The 19,836-nt window shown below is 42.0% G+C and overlaps 1 protein-coding gene across 1 annotated transcript in view; it reads left to right on the top strand.

The window, feature by feature from the left end:
- The window catches only part of USO1 (USO1 vesicle transport factor), an 86,053-nt gene extending 67,434 nt beyond the window's left edge, over positions 1–18,619 (top strand). The window contains exons 14-24 of the mRNA XM_062198662.1: positions 169–279; positions 573–691; positions 835–1,016; positions 1,655–1,776; positions 5,377–5,515; positions 7,282–7,445; positions 8,211–8,300; positions 11,834–11,932; positions 14,033–14,140; positions 16,894–17,109; positions 17,627–18,619. Coding sequence (XP_062054646.1) covers positions 169–279; positions 573–691; positions 835–1,016; positions 1,655–1,776; positions 5,377–5,515; positions 7,282–7,445; positions 8,211–8,300; positions 11,834–11,932; positions 14,033–14,140; positions 16,894–17,109; positions 17,627–17,722 — 1,446 coding nt within the window. The 3' untranslated portion in view covers positions 17,723–18,619. The remainder of the gene's footprint in view (positions 1–168; positions 280–572; positions 692–834; positions 1,017–1,654; positions 1,777–5,376; positions 5,516–7,281; positions 7,446–8,210; positions 8,301–11,833; positions 11,933–14,032; positions 14,141–16,893; positions 17,110–17,626) is intronic.
- Positions 18,620–19,836: the final 1,217 nt, after the last annotated feature.

The following is a 19,836-nucleotide window of genomic DNA, read 5'->3' as shown; positions in this document are numbered from 1 at the left end:
TTTAAACTCTGGATTCTTGATGCGTCTTTTACAAGATGTAAAATTCTTTTTATGCAGATAGGGATCTCAGGGATTTATTTTGAATTTCATCAAAATAAAATGAATAGAAAGATTTTTGTTTGAACAAAAAATTAATAGAATGAGATTTCTGCCATTCCTCTATTGCAGGGAAGTAAAATACAGACAAGAGTTGGATTATTAATGTTGCTTTGTACGTGGCTAAGCAACTGTCCCATCGCAGTAACACATTTTCTTCACAATTCAGCCAATGTTCCATTTGTATCCTTTATGTTTTAGTAACCTACACGTAAGTATCTACCATAGATCTGCTTTGTATCTTTTCAGTTAAGTAGCTCTGTGCCCAAAATGTTCGAGCTCTCTACCAACTTTTTTAAACTGTTAAGGTTGTAATGATGCTTACTTAAGTTGTGTGTACCATTGTTTTAGGATGGCTTTGGAATATGTAGAGAGTGTCTTATAGGAACTTGTATGTGAAATACATGTCAAGTTCAAATTACAAAATAAAGTACCGAAATACAGTGAATCCTTAGCCTCCTTGACAAAGAGTTCAGCTTACAGGGCAAATTGCAGAAAATCTTGGAGAAGAAGAGCAGTTGGTCCAAGGCCTGTGTGCCCTTCTACTGGGCATTTCAATTTACTTCAATGATAACTCACTTGAGAGCTACATGAAGTAAGTATTAGGAAATGGCTAATCAATGGCAGCAAGAGAGAATGATAGTGTTTATTTCTGCCAGTATGTATAGCCAAGCTTCTATGTTTCATTATGATTTGGTGGTTTTTTTTTAAAGCATCTCAATATGCTTATCTCTGTAGAGAGAAGCTAAAACAATTAATAGAGAAGAGGATTGGCAAAGAGAACTTCATAGAGAAACTAGGATTCATTAGCAAGCATGAGTTATATTCCAGAGCATCTCAGAAACCCCAGCCAAACTTTCCCAGTCCAGAATATATGATATTTGATCACGAATTTACAAAGCTGGTAAAAGAACTTGAAGGTAAGCCGATAATGTTTGTACTGCTATTCATTAGAAAATAATTATGATTATGTTGTGAATGTATTTGGATACAAGCAGTTTTTTAATAACATACATGCTGTATTTTTTCTGTATCTTGGGTTTTGTTTTGTTTTTAAATATTTAGTTATTTGAAAGGTAGAGTTCCAGAAGGAGAGACCAAGAAGGAAATTTTGCCTCTGCTTGCTCACTCCCCAAATGACTACAACAGGCCAAAGCTAGGAGTTTCTTCCAGGTCTCCCACATGGGTGCAGGGGCCCAAGGACTTGGGCCATTGTTTGCTGCTTTTCCAAGCGCATGAGCAGGGAGCTGAATTGGAAATGGAGCAGCTGGAACTTGAACCAGCACCCATATAGGATGCCAGCACTGCAGAATGTCACTTAACCTACTGTGCCACAGCAGTGGCCCCTGGATACATGCAGATTATATGAAAAATATAAAAGTAGATTATTTTTCCTAGTTCCCAGTCTAGACCATTGAAGGACTTTGACTTTCCTGTAAGACTGGAAAGATTCTTTCTTACCTATAATGGAGTTTGGTTGTGTGTTTTTATTAAGTCTTAATAATAAAATAGTCCTTAAAATGTTTAAGACAAAATTTAAATAGCGTTTCATTTACAGGTGTCATAACTAAGGCAATTTATAAATCCAGTGAAGAAGATAAAAAAGAAGAAGAAGTAAAGAAAACATTAGAACAACATGACAGTATTGTGACCCACTACAAAAATATGATTCGAGAACAAGTAAGTACTAATCAGTTGTACTGTCTGGTTGTTAATAGATACTTTCTACTATAGGGAAGATTTTCCTGGTATTTCAAATGAAAGGGGGGATACAGAAAGTAAAATCATTCTTTCCAGAGTATCTTAAGTATTCATCAAACTGAACATCTAATTGTGCTAAGCACTGTGCAGGAAATGTGGATAAAGCACAAATTGTTGTTCCCGTATTGGCCCCTCCTGTGTGGAGACAAATCCATAAGTAAATTATTGGAACACACATCTTACAGCACATTCAGTCTAGTGTCATAGTTCAGTCAATGTAGATTGCAGCACAGAAAAGCACCTAACTTAGCTAGGTAGGGGCATGGTAATCGCAGAAAACTTACTCCTAATAGGATGAACAGAAGTAAGCAAGGCTTACTTTAAACACTATCTCATTTAATTTTTACAGTACCCCTATGAAGCAGTCATAGGAGTTTAGATTTTAGTTTAGATAGATTAAATAGATTTTAGATTAAATAGAATAAGTATCTTCGGTTTAGAAAAAATAAGGAAACTGAAATTTAAATTAGAGAATTTAAGTTTGCCTGGGGCCCTCAATAATTGATAGATGACAATTCACATACATATGTGTTAGTGGGACTGCAAGGCTCATATTATATGGTACAGAGGGGACAGCTCCAAGAAATGACCAAACTAAAGAAGATAAAACTGATAGTGGGCTGCAGGCATTGTGGTGCAACAGGTTAAGGTGCCACGTGGGACATCCCCTCCCATATTAGAGTACCTGAAATTGAGTCCTGCCTCTGCTTCCAATCCAGCTTCCTGTCGTTGTGCCAAGGAGGCAGCAGATGATGGCCCAAATAGTTGGGCCCTTGCCACTTATGTGAGAGACCCAGGTGAAGTTCCTGGCTTTGGCCTGGCCCACCCCTGTCTGTTGTAGGCATTTGGGGAGTGAACCAGCAGATGGAAGATAATCTCTTTGTCACTCTGCCTTTCAAATGAATAAATAAACCTTAAAAAAAAGTAAAAACGGTCAGGACTTGTAAGCCATCACTTGAGAGGCTCACATGCCATATTGGAGTACCTGGGATCAAGTCATTCCTCCACTTCCAGGCCAGCTTGTTTTGCATCCTGGAAAACAGCAGATCAGAGATAAAGTATTTGGGGCTATGCCACCCAAGGAGGAGATCTGGATATAGTTCCTGGCTCCTGGCTTCAGCCTGGCCAAGGCCTGGCTGCTGCTGGCATTTGTGAATTTAAGATTCATTTATTTATTTGCAAGGCAGAGTTACAGAGAAGCAGAGAGAGAGAGAGAAATGTTTTCCACCTGCTGGTTCAAATGGCTGCAATGGCTGGAGCTGGGCTGATCCAAAGCCAGGAGCCAGGAGCTTTAACCGGGTCTCCCACATGGGTACAGGGGCCCAAGCATTTGGGCCATCTTCAGTTTTCCCCCAGGCCATTAGCAGGGAGTGGGATCAGAAGTGGAGCAGCCTGAACTTGAACTGGCGCCCATATGGGATGCCAGCCCTGCAGGCTGAGGCTTTACCTGCTACTCCACAAACGCCGCTCCTAGCTTTCTATTACTGTTGTTGTTGTTACAGGCATAACCACAGATGGGAAGGGTTTTGTTAAATTTCCCAAAAAGTATTAACCAAAAACATGGGTTAGAAACAAATCCAAAGTCTGCTTGTAGTTTCTATCCTTGGCAAAATTCACTGGAAAATCAGTCAACTCCTATTTACTGAGCTCCACCATTAACAAGGTGCTATGTCAGCTGGTATTAGACCCCCTGCTACTGATCGAAACCCAGGACGACAGGGAGCTGGGTTCTAACTGGGGTGCAGAGGGAAGTCCCAGCTCCCTGCTGGCCAGTCTGCTCAATGTGGCAAATGGCTATGGGCCTTCCCTTACAGCAGGTCGACCAGGAGCATTAAGGTGAACTAAAGTCCCACCTCTGCTTCCAATCTAGTTTCCTGTCAGTGTGCACCTAGGGAAGCAGCAGATGATTGCCCAGGTAGTTGGATCCCTGCCACCCACAGAGTTCCAGATCAAGTTCCCGGCTCCTGACTTCAGCCCAGCCCACCAATGGCTGTTTAGGCATTTGGGGAGTTAATAGGCAAATGGAAGATACCTCCCTCTCTCTGTTGCTCTGCTTTTAAAAAATAAAGAAAGATATAAGAAGAAAAATTAGCTGGTGAAAAAAACAGGCTGTATCCCTGACTAGATTTGCTAAGTCTGTTTCATGTCACCTCAGGAAGTTCTTCCACCAACCAGAAACACTCCATTCTTCCCTTCTTCCCACTGAATACCAAACCGTGGAAAACTAACAACTGAATGAAATTCTCCCAAATAATCTCAGGGGCAGATGTTCCCAACTTCAGCCTCTCCCTGGACAATGTAGCTGATGAGTGAAAAGACCACTGGGGTGAGAACTGGGAGATCTGGCTTCAGGGTTTGTGATGTTGAGTTCGTTGCTGGACTCCCAATGTCTCCTTTGTTTATCTGTTCCATGAAGGCACCACAGGTGGAGATTAAACATGCACACAGAAGATTCTTAACCTGGCATTCAAGACCTTCTGTGAACGAGGCCCATCGTCCTTGCAGTCTGGTGCTTAGACCACCAGAGTTCACAGTAGTAATTGCAGCACTGAGACTGTCCACAGCAGTGTCCTGCGTCACAGATGTAGCTCTGATTGTTGATACCCACACGGGCTTCCTTATCCTGCAGGGGTTCAGCCCTGGCTGACAGGGCTGGACAGCACCTAGAGGAGCAGAAGTGCTGTGCCACCCAGGAACCTACTCCTCTCCATCCTCCTCCTGCTCCTGCTCCTCCACCACGGAGCCTTCACCTCTCTCCTCTTCCCCCTTCTCCTCTACCTCCCTCTCCTTCTCCTCCCTCTTCTTCATTTCTTCTCCTGTTTCACTCTTCTTTCCCGCTTCTGGCTCTTGCAATGTCTTTTAATGTTAAAAATAATATAATACAGATGCATGTGTATAGACACATACCAAATTCCTTAAATCATTTGGTATATATTTATTAATGATGTGATGGGATATAAAATAAGGTTTTTCTAATTTGATTTCCCTCTTTTTTTTTTTTTTTAAGATCTATTTGTTTATTTGAGAGTCAGAGTTAGAGAGTGGGAGAGACAGAGAGGTCTTCATCCACCGGTTCACTCTCAATGGCCTCAACGGCCAGAGTTGGGCTGATCTGCAGCTGGGAGCCCGAAACTGCAGGTCTCCCACATGGGTGCTGGGACCCAAGCACTTGGGTCATCTTCTAATGCTTCCCCAGGCCATCAGCAAAGAGCTGGATCAGAAGTGGAACTGCCAGGATTTGAACTGGTGCCCACCCCTGATTTCCCTCCTTAATTGCAGTGAGATGGAAGGCTGTGCCACAGTGTTTATTACTGGGGCCTTACTTGAAATCTTGCAGTCGTACTGCATGTTAACTTGCCTTATTGCATGTACTGTGTTACTGCTTAATTATTGGGTGATTTCAGAAGTAAAAAGTACTCAAACACCCTAATCCAAAATAACCTCTTAATTTTTAGATTTATTCATCTTAACGCTAACCAGTATGGATTTAAGACAGTTGAATTATGTTTTGCTTTATAGGATCTACAACTTGAAGAGTTAAAGCAGCAAGTTTCTACCTTAAAATGTCAAAATGAACAGCTACAGACAGCAGTCACACAGCAAGTATCTCAGATTCAACAACACAAGGATCAGTATAATCTTCTTAAAGTACAGCTAGGTAAGAGTCGTGTTCCGGTCATTCTGTCTTCAAGAGCCGGACAAGTCAAATTGTTTTTTTGGGCTAGTCTTTGTCTAACCTTTACTACCTGTGCAAACTAAATCCAAACAACATTGTAGTTAAGATGGGTCTGTGGAGTTTGAAGCCCAATCACTTTGCTGCCTATTCAGTTATCTGACCCCTTGGTTCTTAACCCTGGCTGCACATTAACATCTCCTGAGATGCCTTTTTAAGATACCAGTGCTGAGATCCCATTGGAGTTCTGACTAGTCTGGGATTGGATTCAGGCCCCAGTAATTACTACTGGCTCCCATTGTAATTCTAATGGATAGCCCGTTGAGAATGAGCCAGTCTTTCCATTTTCTTGTCTGCAAAAGGGAGTTGAGCAGAGTAGCTGTGTCACCTGAGAATTTAATAGTATATGTAAAATATCAATATTCAGGTGCTTGTAAATAGTATCATCCCATAGTGCTTATGTTTGGAAGGCTAGCTACTTAAAAGTAATAAAACTTTTTTATTTATGTGGAGTGACTAAAATTTTCAGGGAAAAAACTCTTCTTTCTCTATTTGTGACAGTAACTTGTTAATTATTTTAGTCCATGTAGAAAGCTATTCCTCTGTGAAGAATTTTTTTTTTTAGATTTATTTATGGGCCAGCAATATGGCATAATGGATTAAGGTACCACATGCAATGCCAGTGTCCCATATGGACACAGGTTCAAGTCCCAGCTTCTCCACTTGCAATCCAGTTCCTTGCTAATGCATCTGAGAAAGCAGCAGAAGATGGCCAAAGTGCCTGAGCCTCTGAGAAAACTGGATGGAGTTTCTGGCTCTTGCCTTCAGCCTGGCCCAGCCCTGACCATTGTGCACCAACAGTTCACTCCCCAAATGCCCACAATGATGAGGGCCCGGTCAGGCCGAGGCCAGGAGCCAGAAGCTCGACTTGGGTACTTGAACCATTATCTGATACTTTCCAGGCACTTTAGCTGAGATCTGTATTGGAAGCAAAAGAACAGGAATTCAAACCTGCACTCTGATAAGAGATGTGGGTATCTCAAGTGGTGACTTAATTTACTGTACAACACCACCCACCCCTCTGAAGAGTTTTTAAAGGAATTTTATTATCTTTTATTTTTATTAATTTATTTTTATAATTGAAACTAGTATAATTTTTTTTTTTTTAAGATTTATTTATGTATTTGAGAGGTAGAGTTACAGACAGTGAGAGGGAGAGACAGGTCTTCCTTCCATTGGTTCACTCCCCAAATGGCTGCAATGGCTGGAGCTATGCTGATCTGAAGCCAGGAGCCAGGAGCTTCTTCAGGTCTCCAATGTGGGTCCTGGGACACAAGCCCTTGGGCCATCTTCTGTTGCTTTCATAGTCTATTAGCAAAGAAGCTGGATGAGGAGTGGAGAACCCAGAACTCAAACCGGTCCCCATATGTGATGCCAGTGCCACAGGCGGAGGCTTAACCTGCTATGCCACAGCACCAGCCCCAAAACTAATATAATTCTTAATCACAGATCTCAGCAAACTGTGCAGCTTAGTAAAGGTAAACCTTTTCCTCCCAGAAACCCTGAAAATATCTTCAGTTCACTGTTTTTATCAATACTTTCTTCATCTAGGATGAAATACACCACCAGTATAACTGAATGAAGAAAATTATATTTGAATGTTATATTTATATTAAATTCCCATCTTCTAATTCCAAAAATGAAAACTTGAGTTTCCTGCTGCCTTTTCAAATTTTGTGCTTCTCCAATAGGAAAAGAAAATCAGCATCAAGGTTCTCACAGTGATGGAGCTCAGATGAATGGCATTCAGCCAGAAGAAATTGGTAGATTGCGAGAAGAGATAGAAGAATTAAAAAGTAAGCAGGAACTTTTACAGAGCCAACTAGCTGAAAAGGACTCTCTGATTGAGAATTTGGTAAGTGAATGTCTTAAAGTTGTAAATAAGAGGACAAAAATAATTCTCATTATCCTGCTTATTTGTTTTGCTGAATCCCTTAAGCTAGAGACCCATACACTTGAGTATCCCTTATCTGCATTGCTTGGGGCCAGAAGTGTTATAAATTTTTATTTGAGGGGGGTGGGTTTTTGGAATATTTGCATAGATATAATGAGCTAGATATCTTGGAGATGCGACCAGCATCTATACACAAAATTCATATTTCTGTATACACTTGTGCCCGAAGTTCATTTTATATAGTATTTTATTGCTTCTACACTTTGACCACCCTACACATGAGGTCAGGTGTGACATTTTTCATGTGTGGCATCATATCAGCACTGAAAAAGTTGTAGACTTTGTGGAGCATATCAGATTAGGAATGTTCAACCTGTACTAAGATTTTAGATTTCATTGTTATGCGACTTAAACGAGATGTTCTTGAGTACGTGGAAATCACTCAATACGTGGCTTCTTTTGTACTCTTTCTCCATGTGACCTCAGATGAGTGCTTAGATTTAGTGAATGATTTGGGATAAGTATAAATTTATTAGATAAGGGAAAGTTATAAAACAGTATTTACTCTGTTGAGTTTTTGGTTTTGGTATAAACATTAAAATAATGTGGACTTTTTTGGTAAGTATCTATATAAGCTACAGCTTATATGTGTATAGTTCTGTTTCGGTTTTTTCCTGTCTCTTTAGACCCAATTTATGTCATAGTTTATTTCTACACTGTTTGTAGAAATCTTCCCAAACATCTGCTGGCAGAAGTGAACAGTCTTCTGCAACAGCTTCAGCTGGGGATTCTGAAAAGGTTGCAGAATTAAAAGAGGTAATTTTCCAGCTTTTTCCAAGTTCTGCTTTGTCTTGTTTTGATTATAATAGAGTAATAGACAACTGAGTCATCAGATCTAAGCAAAATTTCATGGTTAAGACAGCCATTTGAAAGTCCTAAGCTGTTTTTAATTGTACAGTAATGATATTTTGCTTTATATTGTATTTTTATTTTTCAACAATATTTTTGATATTTCAGTGAGATCTCAGTATCCATCCAGATTATTTGGAGATTATATTGGACTATATATAAAATCTTACCTCCAGTTTTCATATACTATTGACTAAGATAATTACTTGTCTAAATTTATTGGATATTTAAATCATTCTCTCCTGAAGATTGCTGAATTTTAGATAAGAAAAGGGATAAACAGGAGGTAAATAAGCTTTTTCTGCTGTGGAAATTTAAACTAGCTGGAAAAGTTAATTAAGCTTTTCTTCTATTTGGTTAATTTATAAAATTGATAAGTTCCTATTAAACTAGATAGTGCAGATTTATCTCTCTAATGAGAAAACTAATTGTATTTATTCCAGAAAAGAGAGAAAAGAATTGCTTGCATGAGGAATTAAATGGTGTAGTAATTGGAGGAAAAGCCTAGAAAAGAATCCTATTGCTCATTAATGTGTTTTCCCTAAACAGATTGTTGAATCTTTAGAACAAATTTCCTTTCCTTCTTTTCTTCTCTCCTTCCTCTCATATGCTTAAAGGAATGCATGCTTCCTTAAAAAAAAAAAAAAAAGAAGAAGAAGAAAAGAAAGAAAAAGAAAAGAAAATCCAAGCAGTTCTCGCATAGGTGGTGACCATCATTGCCAGCTAGGACTGACTGCCTTCTGCCTCCCTTCATCAGCTGGCCCTAGCCTGCTGGCATGGCTGTTCTGAGAGAGCAGTGACTGTGCATTGTCTTTAATGAATCTGTTCTTCAGAGCAGATTCTAAAGTCAGACTTTTAAAAAATCTCTTGTCATTAGGATTGTCTCATCCCCAGTTTTTACCCCTAATGTTTTGTTTGTGTGGTGAAAAATAATAATACTCTTGGTTTTATTAACTCTACACTGAAGCAGTATTAATATGAAAGGGAATTAAGTTAATATGTAGTCTTTTTGTAAATTTTTAAAAAATATTTATTTCTTTATGTTAAAGTCAGAATTACACAGAGAGAGGAGAGGTCTTCCATCTGCTGGTTCACTCCCCAGATGACCGCAACAGCTGGAGCTATGCCAATCCGAAGGCAAGAGCCAGGAGCTTCTTCTGAGTCTCCCATTCTGGTGCAGGGGCCCAAGGACTTGGGTCGTCTTCTGCTTTCCCAGGCCTTAGCAGAGAGCTGGATCAGAAGTAGAGTAGCCGAGACTAGAACCGGCGCCCTCGCCCTCGCCCTCTTTCTCTGTAACTCTACCTTTCAAATAAATAATGTTTTAAAAAAGAGAACAAAAATCAATTTTGAAAGACAGATGCCGTTCACTGATTCATTCCCCAAATGCCTTCAGCAGTGGAAGTTGGTTGGACCAAGCCAAAGCCGGGTGCTGAGAACTCCATTCAGGTCTCCCATGTCGGTGTCAGGGCTCAACTATATGAGCCATTGCATCATCTGCTGCCTGCAAGGGTGTGCATTAGCAGGAAGCTAGAATCTGGAGTACAGCCAAGACTTTAATGCAGGCACTCTGAAATGGGATGGAGACGTCCCAACTGACAGCTTAACTGCTAGCCCAAGCACCCACCAGGAAGAGAACTTTCTGAATGCTAGTGTCATTGTCTCCAAACACTGCCCCATGTCCTGGGGAGTGGGAGGAACCACCCTTGGTTGAGAGCCTCCCTTGCTTTCTTTTTCTGCACTTTTGGGTGAAGAGAAGAGAAGAGAAGAAGGTTAGAGAGCTGGATAGTTCAGCATTCATTCCCCGTTTTATTGTGGTAATACTGCTTTCATCTGTGATGCGCCCCACCCCCAGTCTGGAGGTACCCTGTTTTGCACTTCCAGGTACAAGCCTCTAGGCTTCTGCCAGGAGAGGAGGAACAGTTGCCTGATGCAGGAGTTTGGGACAGGGTTCTAGTGGGCTGTTTCTTACACTTACAGCCAACCCTGCAGTTTTGAACCCCATTTTACCTAATCTTCCAGAAGTAGCTAATGGTGCTAGTTGGCAAACCCTTTAGTGTTCTGCAGGCTTTCTCAATGATCAACCTAGGTTTCAGCTTTCCCAGGAGCACTTAGTCAGCTACCTCTGTGATTTGCTCCCTGACACTCCTGCTGTTCCCTCATACTCTTTGTCTTTGTGGATGGGTCCCCTCCCCCCTCCTTTTCTTTGTTTCCTTCCCCCCTCCCTCCATTTATGGTTTTTGAAAAATATTTATTTACTTATTTGAAAGTCAAAGTTACACAGAGTAGGGGAAGATAAAGAGATCTTCCATCTACTGGTTCACCCCCTAGATAGCTAGAACAACTAGGGCTGGTCCAATCCAAAGTCAAAAGCCTAGAACTCCATCTGGGTCTCCCACATGGGTGCAGGGGCCCAAACACTTGAGCCATCTTTGACTGCTTTCCCAGGGGCATTAGCAGGGAGCAGGATCAGAAGTGGAGCCGCTGGGACACACCACTGGCACCCACATGGGATGCTGGTGTTGCAGACTTAACTTGCCACCAGCTGCTTAGGATTTTGTTGAATGAGATCTCAGGAGAGAGCAGAAATAAATGAATGTTAAATTTGCCATCTTGAACTAATCTTTAGGCAGATTGTCAAATGTGAAGTTGTGATATTAGAAGGCAGGGTGAAGAAAGGAAATAGTTGTTAAAATTTTTTTTCTGGGCCGGCGCCGTGGCTTAACAGGCTAATCCTCCACCTTGCGGCACCGGCACACCGGGTTCTAGTCCCGGTCGGGGCACTGGATTCTATCCCGGTTGCCCCTCTTCCAGGCCAGCTCTCTGCTGTGGCCCGGGAAGGCAGTGGAGGATGGCCCAAGTGCTTGGGCCCTGCACCCGCATGGGAGACCAGGAGAAGCACCTGGCTCCTGGCTTCGGATCAGCAAGATGTGCCGTCCGCAGCGGCCATTGGAGGGTGAACCAACGGCAAAAAGGAAGACCTTTCTCTCTGTCTGTCTCTCTCTCACTATCCACTCTGCCTGTCAAAAAAAAAAAATAATAATAATAATAATCTTGAAAAAAAAATTTTTTTCTGGGATGAATGTTTGGTGCAGCGTATCAGAGTGCTAACTCTCATCCTGGCTACTCCACTTCCCATCTAGCTTCCTGTTAGTGCACACCTTGGGAGGCAGCAGATGATGGCCCAAGTATTTGATTCCCTGCCACCCAAATGAGAGGCCCGAATTGAGTTCCAGACTCTTGGTTTCAGCCTGTCCCTGTCCGAGCTGTTGAGAATATTTAAAGAGTGAACCAGAGATGGAAAAATCTCTGTGTCTTCTGCCTTTCAAATAAAATGAAAATTCATAAATTAAAGATTTTTAAATAAAATGTGTTCAGTACATAGACATTTCCTTGATTAATTAATGCTGTTTATGCTATGCTTAACTGTTTTTGGCTCTTAGGAACTGGCAACATTAAAATCTCAATTAAATTCACAATCTGTGGAGATCACCAAACTACAAACAGAAAAACAGGAGCTGTTACAAAAAACAGAAGCATTTGTGAGTTGATTCTTTTTTTTTTTTTTCCCTGTTGGAAAAGTAGTAAACAGAAGGTTGATGTGTTATTTTTCAGCCACAGTGAAAGTGAAGCAAATTTATCACACAGCACCTTCTTTCTCTCGAGAGTGCTCGCTAGCCAGAGTGCTAGTAACACAGGCTTCTTGGCCAGGTGGCAGCCATCCTATAGACTCAGCAGGGAAGCTTATTTGGTTGCTTAATGGCTCTTCTAGATGGGGTTATCTTCAATCCCTGCCCCTGCATTCCAAGCTGGCAGCGTTTCTGCTGGTAAATGATCAGAATCCTCGCTAGCGTTGCATGACATCGGTGGGAGTCGCACAGCCTCATCTTAGCTCTGTCTTCTGCTGAGACGGTTGATTGAATCCATGCGTCACAACCATGGTCGTTTTATAAATGATAGCCCAGCCAGCCACGCCCTTGTTGTTTTCTCCTAACAGGCTTTCTCATTTTTTACAGTATGAATAGGCTTAGACTTTTCCAAGTCTTAAGTTCTGATTCCTTCAGTTGTATCTCTCTTCACATTTTATTCTAAGCTTCAGGAAGACACCAGGCTGTACCCCAACACTTGGCTTAGAAATCGCCTCAGCTAAATATCCATGCTGTCACTTGTAAGTTCTGCTGTCCACAAAGTACTAGCACACAGTTCAGCCCAGATCTCTGACCCTTTGTTAGAATAGCCTTCCCTCCAACTTGCAGTACTGCGTTCCTTGTTTCCATCTGAGACTTCACCAAAAGCGCCTTCAGTGTTCGTGTTTCTACTAGCATTTCATGTTCTGCTCTGTTCATAACCACTTACGTCTTACCACAGAAGCATTCAGTACAATTCTTTTTTCTTTCTGAGCCTTCACCAGAATCACCTTTAATGTCTAACTTTCTTTTTTTAGTAAACATGTTGTAGTTAGACATTAATATTATTTCTTTGTTTATTCATTTGAGAGAGAGCTCAAGGCAGAGAGAACAAGATACACTTGTTTACTCCCCAAATGTTCGAAGTAGCCATGAAGCCAGGAGCATTGAACTCAGTCCAGGTCTCCCATGTGGGTGGGGGGAACCCGACTACTTGAGCCATCACTGCTGTCTCCCTGGGTCTTCATTCGCAGGGAGTTAGAATCAGGAGCTAAAGCCTGGTATCAAACCCAGTCACTCCAGACTGTGATACTGGCATCCCATGGGTGCTGGTTCATATCCCTGTAGCTCCACTTCTCATCCAGCTAATGGCCTGAGAAGAGCAGTGGAAGATGATCCAAATGTTTGGGCCCCTGCACCCATTATGGGGGACCCAGAAGAATCTCCTGGCTCCTGGCTTCTACCTGGCACAGCCCTGGTCGTTGCAGTCCTCCAAGGAGTGAACCAGCGGTTGGAAGATCTCTCTGTCTCCCTCTCTGTGTTACTCTGACTTTCAAATAAATAAATAAATCTTGGAAAAAAAATTAATCCTAACCACTCCAGTGTGAGACATGGGTGTCTTAACCAGTGGCTTACCTGCTAGGCCAGATGTGCTCTGCTGATGTCCATATTCCCAGCAGTATTCTCTTCAAAGTGTTCAGGCCTTGTCTACCATGCACCTTAGAGCTCTACCAGCAGCTACACACTACCCAGTGCCAGGGTCACGTCCTCATTTGTAGATATTTGCTGTGTGAGCATCATACATCTTGATGTTTTGTAGGAAAAAAGTAAGGAAAGACTAAAAAACTGCGATTTAAGAGTACTTCTGTAGCACTTAACAAAATACTTGCATTTTGCCAACTAACGACATTTGTCTCAATTTATCTACCTGTCTGGGATGAACATAACCTACTGGAAGTTTCTAAGGAAAAAAAGACTAGGAAAAATAGTCTCTGCTTGTTAGATGCTGTGTTACAGCCACAGTGGAACTGTCTTGGTGACTTTTTTTGGCTAACCTGTGGCCGCTCAGCCCAGCCTTCCTCGTGCTCTGGTTGAGATGTGGTGTTGCTCCACTGTTGCGGAGCTCGTTAACTGGAGAACATTTTTAAAAATAGGAAGAATGTTGAATCACCACTTTGGGAATTCACGTTGATTGTAACTTTGAAGAAACAGGTTTTTTTCCAATGTCTCCTTTAGGCAAAATCAGTTCCTGTGCAAGGAGAGGGTGAAACCCCTGCTGCTACTAACAGTACTGACGTGGAAGGAAGACTGTCGGCGTTATTGCAGGAGACTAAAGAACTAAAGGTTGGTTTCTGGTGGAACTTGTGTTGCATATAATATGAAAATGGGGGCCGGCACCACAGCTCAATAGGCTAATCCTCCGCCTAGTGGCGCCGGCACACCAGGTTCTAGTCCCTGTCGGGGCACTGGATTCTGTCCCAGTTGCCCCTCTTCCAGGCCAGCCCTCTGCTGTGGCCCGGGAGTGCAGTGGAGGATGGCCCAAGTGCTTGGGCCCTGCACCCACATGGAAGACCAGGAGAAGCACCTGGCTCCTGTCTTTGGATCAGCGCAGTGCGCTGGCCGCGGTGGCCATTGGAGGATGAACCAACGGCAAAGGAAGACCTTTCTCTCTGTCTCTCTCTCTCTCACTGTCCACTCTGCCTGTCAAAAAAAAAAAAAAAAAAAAAAAAAAAGAAAGAAAATGGGAATTTTTTTTCATTTAATCTCTAAAATCCTTAGATTTATGAAGAAAGCTAGTGAGATACAATTTTATCTCAGTATTTCCTTTCCTATTTTGATGATTAAAGATTGCACAAAAAATTTTAATGCCATTTCTTTTTTTAAAAGATTTATTTATTTATTTGAAAGGCAGAGTTACAGAGAGGCAGAGAGAGAGAGGTATTCCATCCTCTGGTTCACTCCACAGATGACTACAGAGGCCGCAGCTACACTGATCCAAAACCAGGAGCCAGGAGCTTCTATCTGGTCTCCTATGCAGGTGCAGGGGCCCAAGGATTTGGTGCATCTTCCACTGCTTTCCCAGACCATAGTAGAGAGCTGGATTGGAAGTGGAACAGCAGGACTCAAACCGGCACCCATATAGGATGCCCGCCCTGCAGGTGGCCCCTTAATGCCATTTCAAGTAATGGTGCTAGGTATTTGAAATAGGAGTATATATGCATGTGCAATGAAAATGCAATTCATTAATATTTATTTTATTAACATCTGTATCCAATTATAATAAAAAGTACAAATTTGGCTAGTATACAGGCCACATGTAGGCTAAGGAACACAGGCACAATAGATCCTATTGTTGATAGGGACATCAGAATAAATAATATGAAGAAGGAAATGAAGTAGCATTAATAAAAATGACAGGGCGCCAAGGCATTTGGCTTGGTTGTTATACTCCAGCCTAACAACCTGTTGATGTCAGTGCTTAGTGCTCAGCTGTGTTCAGTACCTGGCTCTGCTACTAACTGCAGCCTCCTGCTACTGCAGATTGTGGGAGGCAGTGGTCGTGGCTCAGGTAACTGGATTCCTGTCAGCATTCACTGACTGGTTGCATTCACTGTCCCAGCTTTGGCTTGGCCCAGCCTTGGCCTTTGCAGGCATTTAGAGAGTGATTCAATGGGTAAGAGTGCTTAAACTCATATTCTGTCTGAATGTCTGTCTCTCTCTCTCTCTCCCTTTCTCCCCCTCCCCCTCCCTCCCTCTTTCTTTTTTTCTTTTCCCCTCCCCCTCCTTCTCCCTCTCTCCTTCTCTCTCTCTCTCTCTCTCTGCCTTTTGAATAATTTTTTTTTTAAATTTTTTAAAGGCATAAAGAAAAAATGAAAAAAGAATGATACTATGTAATTGTGCTTCTTGGATTGTAGACAGACCATTTTTTTTCTCTTGGAGATTTATTTATTTTATTTGAAAGGCAGAAAGAGACAGAGAGAGACCTTTCATTGCTGGGTCACTCCTCAAATGCCCACAACAGCCAGGGCTAGGCCAGGCCGTAGCCAGCAGCCAGAAACTCCATCCCATGCAGATGAAAGGGGCCCAGGCCCTTGACCACCATCCACTGCCTCCCAGAGGCATCAGCAGGAAGCTGGATTGGAAGGGCAGAGTAGCCAGGAATCTTGGCCGTCTGGTACAGCAAGTGCACTTAACCCACTGTGACACAGTACCTACTCCAAATTATTGTATTTTTATACAATGGATTTTCTTTGAAATTATTATTCTTTCCCATTTACTTGTGTATATGAAGTTAGAATAATTTTTTAGCTGAGTTTTGAGTTCTAATTCTTTTTTCTTTCAAATTTTTTATATTTATTTATTAGAGAAACAGAGAGGAAGAGATATATATAAACAGAGGTGGAGCTTCCATGTACTAGTTCATTTCCCAAATGGTCACAACAGCTGAGGTTAGGCTGATCTGAAACCAGGAGCCAAAAACTCAATCTGAGTGTCTTACATAGGTGGCAGGAACCCAGCCACTTTAGCCATCACTACTACCTCCCAGGGTACTGAACCCAGCTACTCTGAAATGAGGTGCTAACTGATATCTTAACCATTAGGCCAGTTCTAATTCTGGTGTCAGCCAGCCTTCTGCCATATGTTTTGTGTCTCCATTTATTTTGTTGTTGTTTTTTGAGAAACCACACATAAAAACAGAAAGGCTCCCATCCACTGATTCAGTCTCCAGGTGTCCCATAACAGCCAGGCTGGCCACAGCTGGGAGCCAGGAACTCAACCTGTGTTTCCCATATGTGTGGCAGGGACCCACTCCCCAAGCCATCACCACTGCCTCCCAGGGCCTGCATTGGCAGGTAACTGGAATCAGGAGCCAGAGCTAGGAATTGAACCCAGGCAATCCAGTATGGAACCCAGGTGTCAACCACTAGGTCAGATGCTAGCTCTTCTTAGGATTTTTTGAGGAATGGTGAAGTACTGCTGTGTGTTAAACTGCTTTTTAAATAACCATCCGTGATGAGTAGTGAAACAAATTCTTGTGTTACTAGATATGTGTGTATCATGTCTGATATTTGACATTCCCACCTTTTTTTTCCTAGAATGAAATTAAAGCTTTGTCTGAGGAAAGAACTGCTATTAAAGAGCAGTTGGATTCGTCTAACAGCACCATTGCCATTTTACAAAACGAGAAAGACAAACTAGAGTTGGAAATCACTGACTCCAAAAAAGAACAAGATGATCTCTTGGTGCTGCTGGCTGATCAAGATCAGAAAATACTGTCTTTGAAGAATAAACTCAAGGATCTTGGTCATCCAGTAAGATGGGGATGTTGATGTGTATTATGTGTTATGTTATTTTATAATGCCTTCTGTAGAACGTTAGTACCACAGGGAGAAGTGGTAATACAGGCACTGTAACATGGGTTCATGAAGTGGTGTCTGTCCTCTGTCTTGCTTCCACTGTGTTCAGTGAATTGACCCAAGATACAGATTAGGTTCAGTGTTCAGCACTTGTAGACTGTCTTTTGGATCCTAAACCTAGAAAGTGAATTGATTTGATTGTCCCTGTGATGACAGGACTGTCACCCTCCAAGTGTGCCATTGTCTTTGGCCATATTCAGTCAAGATTTGTATAGAGGGTGGGTAGTCATCTGTCAGCAAAGTTGACCAATAGATCTCATTTGTGTTAAAAACGACAGGGAGACTTGCGCATTAAATCAGGTGGCTTATATTCTGTAATTATTAGAATATGGAATTTATTAACAGTGTATATTGATACCTAATGAACGTGAAGTAAACACATCTTAATGTTAAACTTGTATTTTTCCCTTAGGTTGAAGAAGAGGATGAACTTGAATCTGGAGACCAGGAAGATGAGGATGATGAAACTGAAGATAGTGGCAAGGACCAGGATCAGGGCTACCTTTAAAATCCCTAGGGATGGTAGAGATCATATTGTAACTCAGAAGGTAGAATCCTAACAGTGCTTTGGTTTGCCTCCACAAGAAAATAAAGATTTAGAAACCAAGTGGAAAATACTCACTAATAAGGCTATTGATGTATTTTTTAAAGGTTGCCACCCATGTTGAAAACCCTAAAACTCTTAGCTTTATGCAGAACACACATCTTATATTTAAATTCATCTGAACTATCCTAAAATATAATTTGCATAGAATTTCAGACACCAAAAATATACCATTTGAAGGCATGTGGTGGCAGTGCTATTTGCCTTAGTTCATTGGTTGCTTTCTTTTCAGAACCTATGACTATGTACTAACACATTTTGATTTAATATATATTGAATGGGAATCATTTCTAAATGCAACCTTTGAGTTCTTAGCTGATGATGGTTTCCTTTTCAAGAAATGCTTTTACATAAAGGCAGGTTAACGTGGCCTGGGGGTGGTGCAGATCCCCGCCGTCCGTCAGAGCAGGGGAGGCCAGTGCAGCACAGGGTTCTTCCAGCTGACCGCGTCCTGTGGCCAGTGAGGAACGGAAGGGTGCTAGCACAGCGATGTGGAGGGTGGTTCCGAGAAGCTCTGGCAACAGTGTGTTAACATGTTTGGTTTCTTTTTTATTTTAAGCTAAACATCAAAAGCAAAATTACAAGTTAACAGCTCACACAGCTCAGATTTAGTACTGTTAATTGATTATCATCAAACATATTCTGTTTCTAGTTTTAAAAAGACCCAAACTATGATTTATATAATTTATTGGCATTTGTGCTGAATAGGTTTAAGTCAGATAATAGATTTTTAAAAAGCAAATGAAGCGATGTGTCAAAATTTAATGTTTTCGTAATAAAAATAGATAATATGTTCACTTAATCCCTGGTCATGGTTCCCTTTTTTTAGATTTTGAAAGAAGTATTTGATTGCTAATGGACAGTGAGGCAAGTGGGAATAGTGAGGGAAATTCTCTTACCCTGAATACTTTATTGTAACTTGTTACGTGGCGTCTCACGATTAGAACTGGTATTTGAGGGAGCTTGTGGAGCCACTGTGGAAATGGAGGAGGTTGGAGAGGGCTCGGGTGTTTCCAAATTCAGAGTTGGTGTTCTTAGCGATACTTTTCTAAAGTGCCTTTACGTCAAGGCAGGACAGCCGGGGCTGTGGGGGTTAATGCGTGAAATCTGCCTCTTGGGTCCAGGAGCAGTTTGAGCAGTCCACTGTGAGGCCAAGGCTTTTGTAAGAGGAGGGGTGTTCTTCACACCTGAGAGAGGCAGGTGGCTGTGTGTGACAGCATCTGTGAGTACTGCACCAAGTCCCCTGCCACGGCCACTGCTGTCCTGAGACAGTGTTTGCCATCAGAGAACTACGTGACTGGCACTGGACAAGCCCAGATTCCATGAACTCTCCTGAAGTTGAGACTGCATCATGAAGAGTGGGCTAACGCTGCCTTTCAGGCTATCGTGAGAATAAAATGGATCGGGAATGAGAATTCATGAGTGTGGAATACCGCAGGTCATTGGAAACAACGAAGTCAGTGTGGGCAAGCTGATCTCAGTCACTCAGGCTGGCCTGGAAGGAGACACGGGAGGCCTTGTAGCTGTGCAGCTCAGCTTGGATCCGAAAAGGCTGCAAGGTTGCCCTTCGAGTGTATCGTAGAACTGTGACCGAAACTGCTGCTCTGTTACTGGTTGCTGTGCTTTGAGCATTTCAGGTGTTGAAATCATCACTCCCAGTCCAACGGTAGTAAAAGATCGAGGCTTTGGAGAGTGATTAGGTCATGGGGTCAGATTGTTGCCCTAACTAAGACTAAGAAAGATTCCTCACCTTCCACTGGGTGAGGGTAGGTTGAGATGATGACCATCTGTAAGCACACAGGCCCTGACCATCATGGAATCTGCTGGTACCTTGATCTTGGACTTCGCAGCCTTCAGAATTTTGACAGATTTGTTGTTTTCTATGTCACCCAACTGATGGCATTTTGTCTTAACAGCCCAAACTGACAAAGACAGATGGCCTGTATTTTGCTTTCTCATTTTGCTTCTGTACGTGTCTTTTCCAGTGCTCATTTGTCAACCCTCTCATTAAGAGTGGT

The sequence above is a fragment of the Lepus europaeus genome, chromosome 8 (genome assembly GCF_033115175.1).
Source record: "Lepus europaeus isolate LE1 chromosome 8, mLepTim1.pri, whole genome shotgun sequence".
Taxonomy (NCBI): Eukaryota; Metazoa; Chordata; class Mammalia; order Lagomorpha; family Leporidae; genus Lepus; species Lepus europaeus.
This window is presented reverse-complemented; position numbering and strand designations above follow the sequence as displayed.